General features: G+C 38.7%; 1 protein-coding gene across 22 annotated transcripts in view; it reads right to left on the bottom strand.

The window, feature by feature from the left end:
* Nucleotides 1-19,920, bottom strand: part of EPB41L2 (erythrocyte membrane protein band 4.1 like 2) — a 220,045-nt gene that overhangs the window by 98,939 nt on the left and 101,186 nt on the right. For all 22 annotated transcript variants that reach the window (XM_058566278.1, XM_058566274.1, XM_058566284.1 and 19 more), the window contains exons 2-3: nt 15,322-15,806; nt 14,419-14,631 (exon numbers count right to left, since the gene is read on the bottom strand). In XM_058566278.1, coding sequence (XP_058422261.1) covers nt 14,419-14,631; nt 15,322-15,792 — 684 coding nt within the window. In that variant the 5' untranslated portion in view covers nt 15,793-15,806. The remainder of the gene's footprint in view (nt 1-14,418; nt 14,632-15,321; nt 15,807-19,920) is intronic.

Below are 19,920 nucleotides of genomic sequence, written 5' to 3'. Positions count from 1 at the left end.
GGGGAAAAGCACTAAGAAATAGGAAAATAATATAAAAAAGGGGATTTTAAATTTTTGGCTTAAATTAAGCAAGTAGGGTAGAAATTCTGTCTTTATCCACCTGCTCAGAGATTTAGCACCCAGCCCTCAGTTTAAAAACTTAATGTATAGACTTTTTACAAATCAATCTGGAAATCTAATCTTCATTTGTGCATTGTTTCTATGGGAAAACAGATTTTCCAAATAAGTCATTTGCTGACGTATGACATGTACATAAAACCTGCTCATAAGCTGGAAACTTGCAGAAGGCTGTCTCTCTGCACTGTATATTCATGTATCTAGATGGTCAACTCAAAGCCCTCTTATACTATTTCTGCCCTAAAAGGCAAAGCGACATGTGACATTTATTTGAAATTCAGAATCTTTTCCAACAGAAATAACATTTTTACATGGCAAATGGGTTTCAGGCCAATCATTCTCCTTTCCAACTTCAACTCCCATCCCCAAGCCTATTAGGTCAACAATATAATACCCAAATGTAAACACTAAACATTAATACCATAATAAGGTTTCCATTAGAATTTGGAGATAGTCTAACCTTTACCTAAGTAAAATCATCACATGCGATGAATGAAATGATCTGATAAGAATGAATGTCTAAAATTTTAGGGGAAGAAAGGGTAGGTGGCTGGGTGGGCATATCCAAATCTACAGATCCCATAAGCACAATTATTCTTGACCTTCTGGCGGATGTATTCACCTTCCACAGGGGCTCTGGATCAAGCTACAGTAGGCTGAAGACACCAGTTACCATGCTGATGTAATAACACCCCTTGCTCTGAATTTCATGCTCACCAAGATATCTTCTGATTACCACCTGGCATCATTTGATGACTTTATATCATGAAGGAAAGAATTAGTTGACCAACCAACATGAACGTTTCATTCTTCCTGGCAGTTCTCCCTCGCTGTACTTTCATTTCCTGGCATTCTTATGTCTACAGTGACAGGACTGATAAGCAAGGACAGTTTTCCTCCACCTGACTGACTCGGGCACAGTGCATAAAGAGTTAATGTCTGCCTCAGTGCTGACGACCAGACCAGACCCTGCACAGCGGGATTCTCCTAGTCCTGTCCAGAAGCCCCCACCCCCACCCCCCAGGCATCCTACTGGTCTCCATCAGCACTGTGCGCTTACCCTGCAAACTTCAAATATTATCTCCACAAAGTTATGAAAGACTTTGGCAAGAGAGGAAAAACAGGAATCAAGTTTCTCTTGACATATATTTTGAGATACATACAGATTTTCAAAACATTAAAAAGGTGAAATGAAGTATATTTTAAATTTGAGAACTACCGTGCCAACACAGTGCTTTGACTGTAACACCCACCCTCCCTCCATCAATTCCTGTGAGACTAAGTAAGATAATATATTTCACAAACATTCTACAAATTAAAAAGCTTTACAGAAATGTTAATATTTGATACTTCCCCAAATCACTACGCCCAGAACAGATTCTTGTTGGGAAAGGAGTCTGAGATCCAGCCCCGCACATAGGAATGCACCATCCCCCTTTGCCACATGGGCTCTGACCAAGGGTCAGAGAAGACTAATTATTTCTCAACAGTATTACCAATGCTTGGTCCAGAAATGTTTGATGAACAAAGCCACAAACTTTATATAATAGATAAGCACCCAAACCAAGTGGCTAAGAACTGAATTATACCTATTAATTGCAAAAAACAAAATAATACATTTTAAGGAGAATAGCATTTCCATCCTTTCATCTCCAGGACCCACCTCCACTCTGCCCAATTAAACACATATGCAAAATAAAATGGATTATCCAGACACCTGTAGGAAATAATGAAGAAAATGAAAACTAATGAAAAGCATCTGCAAGAAAACAACAAACGAGGTCAAAACAGATGTTACTAAAGCTACCACAACCAATTAAAAGACTTTTTATAGCAAGATATCCAGAAAACCTCCTGGCAACTTTGATATGTGCTATATTGAGGGGGAGGGCCCAGTTCACTTTATCCTAGTGATAAAAATGCTCATTGTTCACATTTTCCAAAGTGGAAAGTGGACTCCTAATTCAAGATGGTAGATTGAACACACACATTTACCTCTGTTCCCCAAGGAGGCTATTCTAAAACGATGTTGCATAATGCATGCACATGAGCACACACACATATTCATTTTTTTCCCCATCAAAGGAAAGAAGAGAATGGAATCAGTGCTAACAAAATTTTGGAAAGCAGACTGAAAAAGTCCTGGCAGAGTCCGTGCATTTTACGGTTTCTCTGCAACCTCACCTGTGGATGGAAGCCCACTTCTCCTTAATGTTTAGCAGAAGTGAAGAGATTAATTCATTTGAACTCCAATGATACTCTGGCTTTGCAAGATGGAAGGATTCCAAGTTAAAGCCAAGGAAAGCCTGGGCCCAAAATGGCAGCACTGGCCAAGGACAGCGGGGCCTGCTCCTAACAGAAGGTACGGTCCAGGTTACTACATCATCCTTGACACGGAAGGAAGTAGGCGTCAAAACCTTTTCTTATAACCTCAAATTTCTGGATTTTACTATTTAACGATTTTCAAATGAAAACATACTAGACTAGGTGTTCCTGAGTTTTCCTAAATACATCCTCCTTCCAAGTCCAGGAATTCCTTTCTCTTCAATGAAGATGTGCTTACCAACTCCAGCCCACGATAACTTGGCACTTCCACACTTATTTACCTAAACTGTAAACAGCACTTTACCAATTATATTCATATTCTTGTTTCATATGTAAAGTTTCTCTCTGAAAGTAGAATTGATAAGCAACTTTGGAGGACAAATAATACCTCATACTTTTCTTTTTATCTTCTCAGTAAAGGTAGGAACCAAATCAATATTTGGGGATAAAAATTATCTCTGAACTCACAAGATACATTTAAATGAATACCATTTTGACACCAAATTTGTAAAATACTGTGCAAATATGACTTCCTTAACTTTCCATTTTTCTTAAAAATTATATACCATCACCAGAGGAGATCAGCAACCAATCACCAAAATAATTTTTTAGAAATGAAAATCCAAGTTCTTTTGTCCAACTTTTTCTATTATTCACTTTGAACAGCAAGACTTGGCATAAATCAATGAAAACTATAATCTCTTTAAAAAAAATAGAGAAGTGACTAAAACTGTTAGACAAATAGAGGCTGGTATCAAACTTCTAGCCAGATGAGCACACTAAGTTTTTTTTTAAGTATCTTTTTAAAAAGTTGCTAAGCACCATTTCCATTAAGACTTATTTCAAAAACCACAAGCAGCAAACTTCTGGAGGCTAGCACATTCTCTGTAAACTATTTGCCTAGAATGAATTTTGACATGATTCATACAGGCTTTCTGTGCTATAGAATAGCTTAGCAGAGCATTCCTATTCGAGCCACTTTAAATTGCTGCTGTCAGAAACATGAAAAGAGATCAATGACTATAAGCAACAGATCACGGTAAGACCCAGATTAAGTTTCCTCTCCATATGAATAACTAGACGATGCACAAAATCAGACAACCCCCAAACAGGTTAAAATGGCATCCTCTGCAATGAAGCAAACAGGTGTGAGACGCAGTTCACGTAATTCTATTGGTAGAACAGAGCTTTTATCTTGGGGTGCCTCTCAGAATATGAGTCTAAAAAAAAGTTCAAAGTCATACGCCTAATCATAATTTTTCTAACAGAGTTGATGTGTAACTGTTGTAGAACTAAACAAATATAAAAAAGCAATCTGACAGATCATTTATCAGTACTTTAATCATTTAGCCACCTTGCATGAAGAAATTCTTTTTCTGAGTATTCCAGTGCTTTTTATAGACCATATTTTATCATGTTTTATTGCATCCAATCCCTTTAAGATCCAAATATTAGTATATTATATTACAGTGCTATAAATACGAATGATAAATTCTGTCCATGTTTCTACTGGGCCACAGGGTACGCCCCCTGCTGTGGAAGGGATGGATGAAAAGAAGGGCCCCAGCTCCAGCTTTTGTGAAACAAACAACACTCACAGGTGGAAACAATATTCTCAAACCTGTCCCCCCATCCAGCCCCTATACACATCTTCATAGGAATCTTGGGGAGGGGGGGCCAGAGGGATAGGAAGAGAGGGTGAGGGAGGAGAGTGTTTGGCAAAATTTCCTAACAGTTGAGAAATGAAAACTACATCAGTAAAATCTTCTTTAACTTACTCAGGAGAAGAGAAGACAATAGCAGGGAAAAGAGATGGGAAATAAAATAGTAACAGAAACAAACTCATTCTGCTCAGAATCCCTCTAACAAGAGATATTTTATGTTTTTTGTTGGAAAAGAGAGAAATAAGATTATTTCTCATTTGATGAACTCTGATAAGAAGTTAAAACATTTTAATATCTATATATTTTAGAGAGTGAGAAAAATGTGTCTGAACAGATTTTAAAGTACAAATTTTATTCTGAAAATGATCTTTCCCTCATTTCTAATCTTACTCAACCTTCAAATAATTTTCATTCCAAAAGAGAAAAATAATTCAAAGATCTGCTGCCTGTTCCACTACCATCCTCTGGTTACAGCAGAACCTTATTCAGTGGTAAATTACCAACGAGTCAGCTTGCTTTCAAAATTATGTCAAGATGGTTACTCATCATTAGGAGCTCCTCTCAAGTGTCAAGTTTAACGCTTTCAAAATACCCTTGATGCAAGGGCAAAAAAGGCAAACACCAGATTCTGAAACCACGAGTAGGGAAGACAGAGAGGAGAAAGCACGTGGTAGAATTTCTTGACTGCTGAGAAATAAAAACCACATCATTATTTAGTTTGCTCTAAAGGAGAGGAGACATTAGAGACAAAGAGGCAGGGATAAAGATTAATCACACGGTCCTCCAAGCCCAGCCTACACTCAGCCAGCCAGCAATCTGACCCGTGGCAGCTCCCGTTTAAGTAAAGAACTCAGGCTTCTGGAGTCTGCACTGACCTCCAGATTACCCCCTCCCAAAAGGCCAAGCCCACATCCTACCCTCTTCTGCAGCACTCTCAAGACTAGTAGTTTCATAGCCTTTTGTAGAAATTTAATAAATTGTTTTCATTTACTCAAGCCATGAAATGTTTCTACAAGAAGTTAGCCTGCTGCTTCTAAGCATTTAAAAAGCAGGGCAAGGGGGGCCGGCTGGGTGGCATAGTGGTTAAGTTTGCTCACTCTGCTTTCGCAGCCTGGGGTTCACGGGTTCAGATCCCAGGTGTGGACCTACACCAGTCATCAAGCGATGCTGTGGTGACGACCCACAAACAAAACAGAGGAAGATGGGCACAGACGTTAGCTCAGGGTCAGTCTTGCTCAAGCAAAGCGAGGAGGATTGGCAACAGATGTTAGGTCAGGGCCAATCTTCCTCATGAGGGGAAAAAAAAAAAAAGCATGGCAGGGGTAGATAGAAGTAGCATCCATGGGGGGCGAGGAATGGGGGTGTGGATGATATATATACACATACATACACATATCCAAATCTTTCTTTTCTAATTGGAAGGAATGGAGAGAAGAACTAGGACATAAATAAGCAAATTCAATCATATAGCTTAGATAAGGAGGATAAAAATTTTATATATACATAAGAAAATAGAAATAAATCAACAATTAGTTTCTATGAGTAGCGCTACAGGCCAAGTCCTATGTTAGTGCCCTATGGGGAGAGAGAATCAAGTTCTTCTTCTCAAGGAACTAACAATCCAGGTAAAGAAATAATAATAGCATGAGAAAAATCAAACAACAACATAAGAGTTTAGCCTGTGTTCAACACAATACAAGAGATTCTTTCACAAGGCACATCATGATTAATTGCCAAATTAATGGTGCAAACAAGTTCAGAGGAAGGAAAAAAAACATTCTGAAGGCTGGATCTAAGCTGGACATTAAAAGAGAGAGAGGAATCACATGCATGGGAAATCAAAACACAGAGACGGTCTGATGAGAAACTTGGAGGACAGACAGACAATTCAGGATGTGCCTGATGAGACCAATTTAGCTGCAGGGGAATAGTCAGAAAACCCTGTAGTAATAGAGAGATGAAAAGACAATCTAAGGTCATACCAAGAGTCCAAAAGCCCAGCTAACGAGTGACCTGATGCAGAAGCTACGCTCTGCCCCTGTGAAGCCCTCGGGTTCTTCACGCTGGACCAAAGTATTTGACCACTCACCTGGCATGGCAGCCTTTTCCTGCTTAGTAAACAAAATTAAGTTATTGGACAGAATTATCACTTTATATCCTTTTTTAAGCTAAAGGGATAGATGGATAGGCAGTTGGCCAGGGACATTTCATCTGAATCTATGTCACTGGAATGTCAAATTGCACACAATATACACCAATTAAATTGCTCCTGGTTCCTAAACCATATTTAAATCTAACATTATTTTATGAGAGTTTATAAATTCCCACAACTTCCAGATCCTCCACAAGTGTGAACTTAAAACTATTTCAGCTAGTAAAACTATTACGAGTCACTCCTAGAGGTCTGAAAGAACCACTGTGGAGGGTGAAAGCAGACAACAATCAAGTAAATAAATCACACACACTCCAAACCAATGATATCAAATTGGATTTCTGAGACCAGTACTCTCCTCACAAGAAAGACAAGAAGACCTTGACACATTCCACTTTCTGATAAACACTTTTACATCAGAACACTGACGAAGAGTGCCTCCATTCTGATAGCCTTACGCGTGGCACTAAGAAAAAACGGTACTGACATTCCTGTGTGGGCAGAAACAATGCCCTCGATTCTCAGACAAAATCAACACTGGGAACAACTTTCAGATGCCAGAGGAAAATGTGAGCACCTCAGAAGGCACATTCTCTTATGCTTCCCAAGTCTTGCAGACTTTAAAAAAAATATACAGACTTATATATAGGGTGTAGTAAAACCAGCTCAATCCTAGAAATAGAGGAAGCAAGTATTTTCATTCTTACTTTGCAATCTGAGAATGGAAGAAAGAAGAGGAAGTGACTTCCCCAACACATCCGAGGAGTCAAAAGAAAAGTCAACATCGATCTCCTGACTTTATATCCACGGCTTCAACTAGACCGGATGGTATTTTTCCTTAGAGGAAAGAGCCCCACTGTCTGAACACGCCAAGTATGTAAACGACTCCAGTGGCAAGGCCACAAGAGTCCCGTGGCTGAGTCTCTGGGGGGAGCAAGCAGAACCCAGGAGACTCCCCCAAATTCTTTACATTTAAATTCTGGTAATAAAAGAGCTTGTCACGTACCATTAGATATCTCAGTAAGACAAAAATAGAGGTATCAAAGAATAGAAATCATAAAGTTTCTTCATTAAAAAAATACAATAATCCTCAAAGTTTTTTTCAAAAAGTATTTGAGATCTCAGTTTATTATCAATAGCTGATACGTTAGTATAAAGTGTAAATTGTCATTTTCACTAACTACAATGAAAAAATACTTCATACAAAGATTTGGAACAAATGCACAAAGGCCAGGCCTTGGGTCAAAATTCATGCATGGTTTAGCAATAAGCCTATTGTTACACAAGCCAAAAATAACACTAAAGTCGAGCTATTTCCATATTGTTTTTTTTACTTAACTACAATCATTCTCTAAAAATGCACTGTTATCCAATATTTATGCTCATAAATATCGTGGTGAGGCATTTTTATCCACTTAATATTAACATATACTCTCTTTCCTCAAAAGAATGCAGACTTCAAAGATAATAATTAATTTTTGAAAACGATGCTGCCTTGGCTCCCGGGGAGTCTTGTTCATTTAACTCCTGAGGTCCAAGAAAGAGCAGGCTTAAACAGCCCACAGCAGAAAGCACGTGGAAACGGGCAGCCAGGGAAAGCACAGTCAGGGAGGAAGAAGGGAAACAGACGACACATGGAGAGCCACCTATCGATCTATCTATTTGAAGGGAGTAATCTGAGAAGCAGAGATAATGTTAGGGCACCAAACCAACAAAATTATCCCCAAGAATTATGTCTCTTGATTTAAAAAAAATCATTCAGTTAATACAGTAACATCTACATTAAATGATTTAAAAGTGGTGCGTCTGTTGACCAAAGGTACTGACAGGTAACACAAATAGGAAACTGCCTAACTCTCCCAGTGCTCTGATCACACTAATAAAACCGTGTCTATAAAGACCACTGATGTGCATCTCAACCAACGCAGTGAATAAAAAAGGCCCCTTAAGTTACTGTAGCCATATAGCGACCTACCACGTTCTAAAATCTAAACAGCATTCTTGATCTTACCAGGTCTTGTACATCAATCACTTTACAACCTCTTCCATTTCTCCCCAGCTCCTTTTTGCCCTATGGATCAGTTCTGATCTTCTCATCCTGGCAGTTGAGACCTTCTAGAACCTCATCCCACTCTTTAAGGTCTCTATAAGTCAGGCCATTCCAACCCCTCAAGACTTCCTGCACGGGCCATGCTTCCCTCGAATGCTGTAGGTACCCTAAAGTGAAGACAACTAGGCCCTCTTCAGTGGGCATACTACCATCTAAAGGTCTAACTGAAAATTAGACACATGTACATACAGGAAGAAAAGAAACACACAATAACTATAGGCATCTAAAAAGCCATGACAGACAAATTTATAATCTTTAATGACAATAAACAGATGAAAACAAATCTCCCAAACCAAATAAAGTAAAAGTATTTATTTGCCACATTGTATTCATCTTCCTCGAGTGCTTGCAAGTTCATTAATAGCTACAGCTTCCTACAACACACTTCCCCAAGTAGTCCTCAGACACTGACTTCCGGTACAGAGCTACAGAACTACAGACGAGGAGCATCAGCACATCAGCCAATCTGTCTAAGCTCAGTGGTGGAACTGGGACACGAGAGCACTCACACCACGTGACAGCTCTCCTCTGGGTTCCGCTCCTGGGCGGGAAGCAGACCCACTAAGAAAGCCACAAAAGAACCAAAAGGGGAAGAGGAATTGGATAAAAGAGAAATTAATCAAAATAAGGAATACAATTTATAACACCTGCATTGTTATAAGAGCTGTTATGACACTGATGAAGTACGGCCTACATTCAGACATAAAGTCACGGCCTAGAATTCCAGTCAACTGTTGGTACCTAAAATCTGCTGTGGGTCACACCACTGAAGTCTACTCAAATTCCCTTTTGCTTTGTACTGAAAAGAAAAAAAAAGTTTTACTCAACATTTATATGCTACATGCTTATTTCAAATTGATCTATTGTCCTCGAAAGTCCATTCTGAAAGGTATATTAAGTAATCATTTATTGAGAAAAGACAATCTGTCTGTAAATTAATACAGTCATAAAAACAACTTTGCTTTCCCAATCAATTTAAGTCTTAGTGAATTAAAGGACTAAGTTGCTCCTTTTAACTTGGGATACTTTCTCAGCTCTACTTCGAGCAACATGATCACTTGATTCCCCATGAGCAACAGAATCACAGAAGAGGGACTAGTCACACAGATAAGCAATTGGTTTATTTTATACTACTCCAAAATGAGATCAGACATCTAATAAGTGAGTGCCAAACAAGATGGGGAAGGAAGAGGGTAGGTATAGTGATTAATATCAGATTTTATTAAGTCAAGTATATCTGTAAAACACTTAGAAATCATTCCCAAAAGAGTAACAGTAAAGGAGAAAAACGGAAATAAATTCAAGTAAACAAAGACAAACAGACAACCCAAAATTAAATGAGAGAATACAGCCACATATATCAGTAATCATATGACATAAATAGCCTAAATTCACCAGTTAAAAGAATTCTCAAATGGAATTAAAAAACACGTCTCCTCAAAGACATAAGGACACAATGTTTAAAAGCAAAGAAACAGAAGACAGTCCAGACAAATTCTAACCAAAATAAAGCCAGTACAGTAATATTAATAACAAGTAAATAAATTTTAAGGTTCTATATGACGGTTAAAAAGAGGAAATAAATCCAAGAATATATAATTCTGCACACGTGGGCACCTAATAATCTAGCCTCAAATTTTACAAGGCATAAACTGACAGAAATACAAAGAGAAATTATCAAATGAACAATTATAGGGAGAGATTTCAACAACCTCTCGTATTAGTTGATAAACTAAGCCGTTAATTAATAGAGATATAGACAACCTACATAATAAGTCTGATCAAGAGGACAGATCTGGAAACCTGCGCTAAAAATAAAAGGATAATATGCTTTTCCAAACTCAAAAAGAACGATTACAAAAATTGACTATACATTAGCCTGCAAAGTAAGTCTTAACAAATACAACAGAATCTCTTACTTAGACCACATTCTGACCACAATGTAATAAAACAGGAAATCTGAACAAAAGAAAAAAGCCTTCTTCCCACAAGACACACACACATATATTCACAAACACATACACACTTTGGAAATTTAAAAACACATTTATAAAAACTTCAGTGATCAAAAACGACCCACAATGGGATGAGAAAATATTAAGAACTGAATGCAATGGAAAGCACTATGCTCAAAACTTGTGCACTCAGGGCCGGCCGGCCTGGTGCAAGCAGTTAAGTGCGCAAGCTCCACTGCAGCGGCCCGGGGTTCACCGGTTCGGATCCCAGGTGTGCACTGACACACTGCTTGTTAAGCCATGCTGTGGCGGCGTCCCATATAAAGTAGAGGAAGATGGACACGGATGTTAGCCCAGGGCCAGTCTTCCTCAGCAAAAAAAAAAAAAAGAGGACTGGCATTGGATGTTAGCTCAGTGCTGGTCTTCCTCACACACACACACACAAAAAAAAACAACTTGTGAACTCAACAAGAGGTACTTGAAGGGAAAACTAGAGCCATGAGAGCATATATGTATATATATATACACACACACACACATACACACATACACACATAAAATACATACATATTTTAATATTCAACTCAAGAAATTGGAAAAAGAACAGAGTGATCCAAAAAAAAAAAAAGAGCAAACGGGAACAAAATGTTACAAAACAGAAAAGAAACAACAAACAAAACCAAGTTGTTTCTTTGAAAAAAATTAAAATAACTTTATAGCAAGAATGATCAAGGGAAAAGGGATCAAAATCAAATGCACAAGATGAGAATACTACGAGAAACTTCATGCCAATAGATTTGTCAAATCAGATGAAATGTAGTTTCCACTAAAAACATGAATTACTAAAACTGACTCAAGAAAAAACAGAAACAGACGGTAAGTATAAGGAAATCGAATCAATGATTAAAAAGAAAAACTCCTCTCCAACCCTACTCTTTCCACAAAAAGGCCACCAGGCCAGGACAGTTGTGAAGGCAAGTTCCACCAGAACGCCAAAGAACAGTTAATCCCTAATTTACCCAAGCTTTCCAGAGAATATTAAGAGGGAAGCAACTTTATGAGGCTAGTATATAGCCCAGATAACAAAATCTGATGAAGTTGACAGAAGAAAATTAAAGCTAATATATGCAAAAATCCTAGATTAAAAAATACAAAATGAATGCCAGATCATCATGAACAAGTAGAGTTGTATCTGAGTAATTCAAAGACAGCTTAACATTGGAAAGCATTAATGTAAACGACAATATTAACAGATTACAAAAGCATATGATTCTCAGCTGATGCAGAAAATACATCTGATAAAATTCACCACCTATTCATGTCGTTCACCACCAACCATGACACGTTCTTAGTTTCAGTCTTAGAATGGGAAAAGAATATCTTTAATCTGAGAAAGAATATCTATTTTGTAAAATCCTAGAGCAACGTAGAAACCTAAATAAAACGCATAAAAAGACGCTCAGCCTCATGAGTTATAAATTGTAGTACTGTCTCCATGTTTTCCATTACTTACCACCCTCTTCCTATGAGAAGATCATACTTTCCTACCGACTGTCATCAGCCTTAACAGGTGACTTGCTTGGCCAATGAGACATAAGTGAAAGTGATGTATACAACTTCCAGGCAGAAGATTCAAGAGCCACAGCAGGTTCTTCCACATTTTCTTTTCCCTCTATCATGAGACCAGCACGTCCGAGGTAGAGGGTGCACCGTTAGTCCTGGTCCAAAAATCAAGAAGACATGACACAGAGCCACAGCCAACCCACCAAGGGCATGTACCATGAGCAAGGAATAAACCATTGTTGTTAGAAGTCCAGAAGATGCAGAGGATTTTTGTCACTAAGCATAACCTAGTGAAAGCTGACAGTGATCAAATGAATGTAAATTAAAATATTAAGACGGTATTTCACACCCATAGGATTGGTCAAAATTAGTAAGTCTAACAACAAGAAGTGCTGATGACAAGGTGGAAACATTAAACTTAGTGGTTGCTGGTTGGACTTTAAATTGGCACGATCCCTTTAAGTTCACTTTGGCAATATCTGGGAAAACTGAAGAAGTAAAACCACAACCTGTCAACCAGCAATTCCACTACTAGGTATCTACCCTGAAGAAACTCTGGCACAAAACTCTCGCACAAGTGAGCAAGGAAATGTGTACAATAATGTTCACTGAAGCACTGATTGTTATACTGTATAAAGAAATCGTGCCTCAGTAGGGGAACAGATAAACTGGTTTAGTCGTTCAAAGGAATACTACACAGCAGTTAAAATGAACAAAGTAGATTTACCATTGTAAAAGGATACAGAGAAAGAGAGGAGAGATGGGAATGAGACTTCAGCAATGTCTTTAATGTTGTATTTCTTAAAAAATAAAGTCTAAAACATATGGCAAAATGATAACATCCGATAAAATTTTTATGGTGAATACACAACTGTCTCTTCTATTATTTTCTATATTTTTATAGTTTTTAAATATATCACAACTTTAAAAAAAAAAAAGAACAAAAGTATATTTAAACCATAAAGCACAGGGGTCATTCTTGAGGTCTGGTGATATAAAGAACTTCAGAGATGAAAGAGGCCTCCTAGATTATCTAAGTAATCCTATATTCTACAGATGAAGTTGGTTTTTGGGCCTCAGTTTGGCCCAGAAAGGTTGAATAAATGACCTCGGGTCACATAAGTTATCATCAAGTTGGTTCTCAAAATCTAGACTCCCTCACTTCTAGGACAGGTAGAAAAACAAGAGACATGTGGTCACACACAATGTAACTGAGTCAGTTTTTGTTACTGTCCCCTACCCCACCCCTGAGACACAGTTTCAGTACCCCCTCTCTGAAAGCTTTAAGGATTTTTAATCCTCTTTTGTTCCTCCTTTTCTTGAAATAACTAAAATACCAGAACAACTATAACTAAAACAAGTAAAATACAGTTCCAGATAACTAATACAAAGAGAGAGGCAAGGACCACACACCATTCCTCTTAGAACCCTCCACGCTTTGCACTATTATACATATTCAAATATGTAATAAACTATTGTTCAACTAGATGGACGTACGATGTCTATCTTACCAAGGTGAAAACTTCCATTGTTGTCCAAGTATAACTTCTATTTTTAATAAGCAAGAATGCAAGGAATTAGGAAAAATGGTTTTAATATTTAATAGATTAGAAGACCAAAGAAAAGACTATTATTTACAGACCATATTTTAAATGAGCAAGATGGGTCCCAGGTGTAGCAGATAAACAGTGTACTTCAGTGGTCAGACTGTGACCTCACAGTCACACTGCCAGGCCTGGAATTCTGGCTCAACCACTAACTAGCTGTGAAACTGCAGGCTAGTTACTTCACCTCTCTAAACCGTACATTCCCCACTGTAAGACTGGGAATACCCACGAGACCACTGACCTCATACAGATTCTTCTAAGGATTACATGAGAGAATCCATTCAAAGCTCTTCACACAGCTCTTCAACGAACATTAGCTATTAGTATACATCATATACTAATTTAGTAAAGCAATTTAGCTATAAAACCCACAAACTCTTTCAATTGCCACAAAATTATAAGGTGCTAGATGCTTGAAAAAAATTACATTGGCTTCGGTCAGCATTGGTGCTAACGAATTCTAGCCTTTTGCAAATCAAAAGTGTTTTTTAATTAAATGAAAGTAAATAAATGAGCTCGATTTTAAGTCATTGTCTCAGGATAAAAACACTTGGGGTTAACTGCTGAAATTTCATTACTCTGACATGTCAACCTCACACTATCGTTTCTCCTCAAGTCAAACACCCTATAGAAGAGGTCATATTCACTAAGTAATGCCCATTCGGAGCAGACTCCAGCCATTACACGTGACCAGTGCAGACGGCAGAACATCAGCCCTGCCCACCCCTGAGGGTCAGGAAATACTGTTTTTCATGAAAATCCTGATCCTCTTCTATGTCTTCCTGTTTTTCAATGCAAAATTGACAAACTAGCTTATAGGAACACAAAAATATATTCACTGTGCCACGCCACAAATGAAGGCAGATTGTACTTCCGCTTTCCTTCCACACACCAGGAGAGCTCTCCGCTCAGCTCCCCGCCTCACCTCCAGGTCACAGCTGTACTCGCTGCCATCCAGGAGGGTCACTTTACATGAGACAGTTTTGGTCTTCTTGGTGGCTTTCTGAGAGGCCTTCTCTGCTTTCAGCTCATTAGTCTGCACTTCCTTTGTCTCCCTTCTGGCGGCTTCTTCTGATTTGTCTTCCTGTATTTCCTTTACTTTCTCCTCTTCTCTCCCCTTACTTACTTCTTCAGCAGGCTGTTGATGAAAAAAATTACATTCACATTCAAGTTAACCAATTTGCAGAAGACAACATATTAAAAGGAAAATCTTGGGTGAGAACTGTGATTGTTATAAAAGACTTTAACATTTCAAAAGGATACTTCCCCACATCTTCCTTCCCCCAAATCCACTGCCAATTTTCTCATTTTGCCAATTTGGTCATTTCAGCATTAAATGAGTAAAAGAAACTATATCCCAGCAACTACAATTTAAATATCATTTCAAATAATAAAATTTCCAATTCTAGTCTCATACCATGGCAAAACCCAAGCTTCATTAGGCAACCAAATGCACACACATACAGACCTACTTTCCACTCCCTGAACACTTAAATGAGTCACATCAAAAAGGTATAAAAGTGCAGACTACTTAAAAGGAGAGGTGGCAGGATCATGAGAGTATCTGCTTAACCTTAAAAAGAAGAGAGATGAATTTTTTTGTGGTTTGCATATATAGTGGGGTTTTTTGCTTTGCTTTATTATTTTGGAAAGCATGACAAGGAGTCAGGAGAATGCTGTGGTCGACAACTCCAAGACCCATATTCCAGATACAGTAAGCCCAAGTGGTATCTTAACACAAGAAATCCAGCACGACTCAATCAAATCCTTTTTGTTACGTGGTCACGCATCACGCTTTCACTTCCAGACAGCCGCTGCTCTGACGCACCTGTGTCTCAGGACCTCGCACCGACGGTGTCTCTTCCTTGATGTCAGCCTCCACCTCCTGCTGTCTCCTCTGAGCTGTTACTTCAGCATCCCCCTTGGCCTGCCTTTCTTTTCCAGGAAGAGACTCCTCTTTATCTAAAATCTGCTCTTGCACAACAGCTTGGGTAGGCTCTTTCTTCTCTCCTCCATCTTTGGCCACTACTAAGGTATAGGACTTCTGTTTCTTAAGCCACGGGGGTATGAATCGAGAAATGCCCCTGCTCTCAGACGGATCCTTCTCTCTCTTCCGGCGGCGTGGACTACTCTGGCTCTCAGCAGTAGGAGACGACTGGGACCCTTTGTCATCCTCTGCGTCAGATGACTGATGCTGCTGATGCTCTGCAACTTCTTTAGGTTTCTCCTCGGCTGCATCTGCTCCTAGCTGGTCTGGCTCCTTCTTCACTTCAGACGCAGAGCCCACTTCAGTAGTCATGGTCACAGCTTACGCTGTAAACAAAACAAAATCACAAAATGTGATTTTACAAACTCTCCCAGTTTTAGCTTAGAGGCAGGGAACAGGGTAAGCACGGGTGGGAAGGGGACTGGCAGAGACATGATGGGGAGAAAACAGGTAGAGAAGGAAGGTTCACAGCACAAGAGAAATGGGGATTGTTGCTCTAACTCTCAGAATTCTCTCTCAGAAGCAAAGAACCAAAACTCACATCACAATAATTAACTCTGATTCTGTACAGACAGAATTTAAAATCAAGAGCTCTAGAAAGAGTGATTACTTTTATTTGGTTTCATCTAGCTATAAACAATAACTCACCAAGAAAAGCTAATATTTTTAAGGAAAATTACTTTTCTCTATACTTTATATCCCTTATTCTATAATACAAAAACGTTATTGATAACATGAGAAACTACTGAGACGTATTTCACTGCAATTTCACACATTAAAACCAAAATCTACAAAAATGTTAGGTATTATAAAAAAATAAATTTTAAATGCGAGAAAATTAAATCTGAAACAAAAATGTATTCTTTTTTGTTTCAATAGTAAATCCCATAATTCACCATCACTATTCCAATGCAAAAGTTAAGTCTGCTGGGAAAGGTACTCAAACTATAATCAAAACTCGAAACTTCCATCCCACCTCACCTCAAACAGAGTTTTCCACAATGTATATGCGATTATAAGAAAAGCATCTAGAGGCCTCTAATCTAAACCAAGTGAAGACATTATAGGAGTGGAAAAACAAGGCATCTAATAATTGATCCTATCACAACTCATGAAAACAAAATTGAAATTAAATCTGAAAGTAACTGGTTGTCTAAATTTTACACAAGCAAAGAGGGACTTTTAAAGTATAGCAGCGCCACTGACACAAAACAAGGGGCAGCGATGGCAGACACGCCACACCCCCGGCTCTTGCCAACGATGGAGGTACTGAAGGGCCTGGCGCCCCGGCCAACGGGAAGCGTCCCAGCTATCTTCAAAATGGGTACAAACTGGAACAGTTCAAAAAATAAAATAGTTCTCTTTTTTTTAAAGCTTTACTAAGATATAATTCACATACCATAAAATTCACCCTTTTAAATTATACAGTTAATGGTTTTTGAGTATATTCATAAAGTTGTGCAACCATCACCACTATCTAGTTCTAGAACATTTTCATCATCCCCAAAAGAAACCCTGTACCATTAATAGTTACTCTCCATTCTCCCATCCCCCCAGCTCTGGGCAGTCACTAATCTACTTTCAGTTTGTATGGACTTGCCTATTCTGGACACTTCAAATAAACAGAATCATAAAAGCAGCATTTTCACTTAGGAGAATGTTGTCAAAGTTCATCCATGTTGTAGCGTGTATCAGTACTACACTTGTTTCTTAAAATATTATTCACCATCTTTTGCAAATCACATATCTGATGAGTCTAGTATCCAGAATAGAGAATTCTTACAGCTCAACAATAAAGATAAAAAAAATTTTTTTAATGGGCAAAGGATCTGAGTTAAACATTTCTCTAAAGAAGATACATAAATGGCCAATAAGCCCTTGAAACTGTGCTGAACATCATTAGTCACTAGAAAAACGCAAATCAAACACACCATGAGATACCACTTCACATCCACTAGTGTTGGCTATAATCAAAAAGAGAGACAGTAACAAGCATTGGAGAGGATGTGGAAAATTTGAACTCGCAACATTGCTGGCAAGAACATAAAACGGTGCAGCCACTTTGGAAAAACAGTTTGGCAGTTCCTCAAAAAGTTAAACATAAAGTTACCATATGACCCATCAATTCCACTCCTAGGTATATATACCCAAGAGTAATGAAAACATTTGTTCACCCAAAAAATTGTAAATGAATGTTTATAACAGCATTATTCATAATAGTCAAAAAATGGAAACAATCCAAATGCCCACCAACTGATAAATGGATAAACAAAATGTGATACGTCCATACAATAGAATATTATTAAGTCATGAAAAGGAAAGAAGTACTGATATATGCTGCCACGTAAGAACCTTGAAAACATAACGCTAAGTCAAAGAAGTCAGATACAAAAGCCATATGCTGTATGATTCCATTTACATAAAATTTCCTGAACAGGCAAATCCACAGAGACAGCAAGTAGATTAGTGGTTGCAAAGAGCTGGAAGGAGGGGAAAATGGAAGGCGAGGGAGCAACTGCTAATGGGTACAGGGTTTCTTTTTGGGGTGATGAAAATGTTCTGGAATTAGACAGTGGTGATGCTTGCACAACCTTGTGAATATACTTAAAACAAGGGAATTGTAAACTTTAAAAGAGCTATCTCAATAATAAAAAATTATTTTACAATTGTGATATACTTTTAATATGAAAGCATGAAAAACATTCAGTCAGCCAGCCAGCCTATATTTAATGGGCCCCACAATGTGCCAAGTACTAGGGACATGAATAAAGACTGCCTTCAAGGAGCTGAGGGAGTGGGGGGCACAGATCAAGAGCATGTTGCTTGAAAAGTACAGGATGGACATTTAACCCAGATTAGGAGAAGACGGTCATCAGGCAAGCCTTTTTGCAGAAGCTGACATCTGAGTTGCTTTAAAATGATGAGTACTCATTACTCAGGCAAGGGGGTCAGGATGGGAGGCATGTGCCAGGCACAGGGCAGTGTGTGGAAACATGAGACTATTCCTCCTGTAGGAAAACCACAAGTACTGAACAATAATACACTGTACAAGTGAAGTGCGGGTGTGTGAGTGGGGACAGGAGGGAAGGGGGAAGGTGAATTGCTAAAGATGAAGTAGGAGAAGAAGGCAGAAGCCAGAACATAAAAGGTTTTGTGGTTCCTGCTAAGAAGGGTCTGGAGGTTGATATCAAGGCAATGAGAAGTCATCCAAGCACTGTAGGTAGAGGGGTAATGTAACCAGACTCACATTTCAGATGGCACAACCTGGCTGTCAAGTACAGGACGAGAGAAAAGATGGAAATAAAGACATCCAGGAGGCTGTTGCAATAACCCAGGCATGAGAACATGACGGTCTATTTTATAGCAGAAGCCGTGAGGTAGAGGATATGACACAAATCTAATGGCAAAGAGGAAGACTGGACGTGACGTGGTGTCTACACTGAATACAGCAAGTCAGAGAGAGGAAAGAGTTGAGGAAAAGTCCCAGGTCATGGGAGAATGGGGTGATGGTAGAACCATCCACGGAAATGAGGAACAGGAGGGAAAGAAGGTTTGGCTGAGGCAACTAAACTTGATTTTGAATTCACCACAATGGAGACGTTTGTGGAGGTGTCTAGGTGACCACTTGCCACACAGGTCTTGAACAGGCCAGGTGTGCACTAGAGAGGAAGATCTGGGAGTTGTCATCTTGTGGGTGATAGTTAAAAGCACAAGTGATGCTGACAGCACCTAGAGAAAGAGTGTAGTTTGAGTGTAGAGAGTCCTTAAAAGAACTCTTCTCACCACCAACATTTAAGGGTCAGGCAGAGGGAAAAGGCATGAGGACGGGAAGAAGTACTTAGTGGGACAGGGAGATGAGGGAACAGTAACGTCCTTGAGGGCAATGCTGCAACAGAGGGAATAGTTAGGTAACTACAATATTTACTGGTCCAATCTTACTTCTCACTCTTAGGCATTTAAAATTCAAAATTACGTCTTCCAGTTAGACCCTGACATGGGTACTTGAATTGGCTCCATACTGTACAGAAAACCATTTTTTCCTTCTTCAAGGTACCATTTCCCAGGTACCACTTAAGTGGAGTATGTTATTGACATTAATCATGAAATGACCAAAACTGATTTTTAGCATATACTCTCTTATTACATTTTGAGTGTTGAATCAACATCCTGGTAAAAACTAAAACAAAAATGCCTCACACTTGTCCAAGCAAACCAAAATAATTGGCAGCTCTCTAATTACTTTGGCTGTGAGAAATAATCTGGAGACCAATCAACTAAAGCTGACTTTTCGTCAAAATATTTTAGAAGCAATGAAATATAAAACTAAAAGTTTCCACTATTATGTTAAAAGCAATAACATTTGTATTTTAATCGTAAGAGCTATCACACTGCTTACTGTGTCAGACAGCAGGCACATCACGTCTGCTCCTCAAAACATCC

The sequence above is a fragment of the Diceros bicornis genome, chromosome 23, assembly GCF_020826845.1.
Source record: "Diceros bicornis minor isolate mBicDic1 chromosome 23, mDicBic1.mat.cur, whole genome shotgun sequence".
Taxonomy (NCBI): domain Eukaryota; kingdom Metazoa; phylum Chordata; class Mammalia; order Perissodactyla; family Rhinocerotidae; genus Diceros; species Diceros bicornis.
Note: the sequence above shows the minus strand (reverse complement) of the source record. Positions and strands in the feature narration are given on the sequence as shown.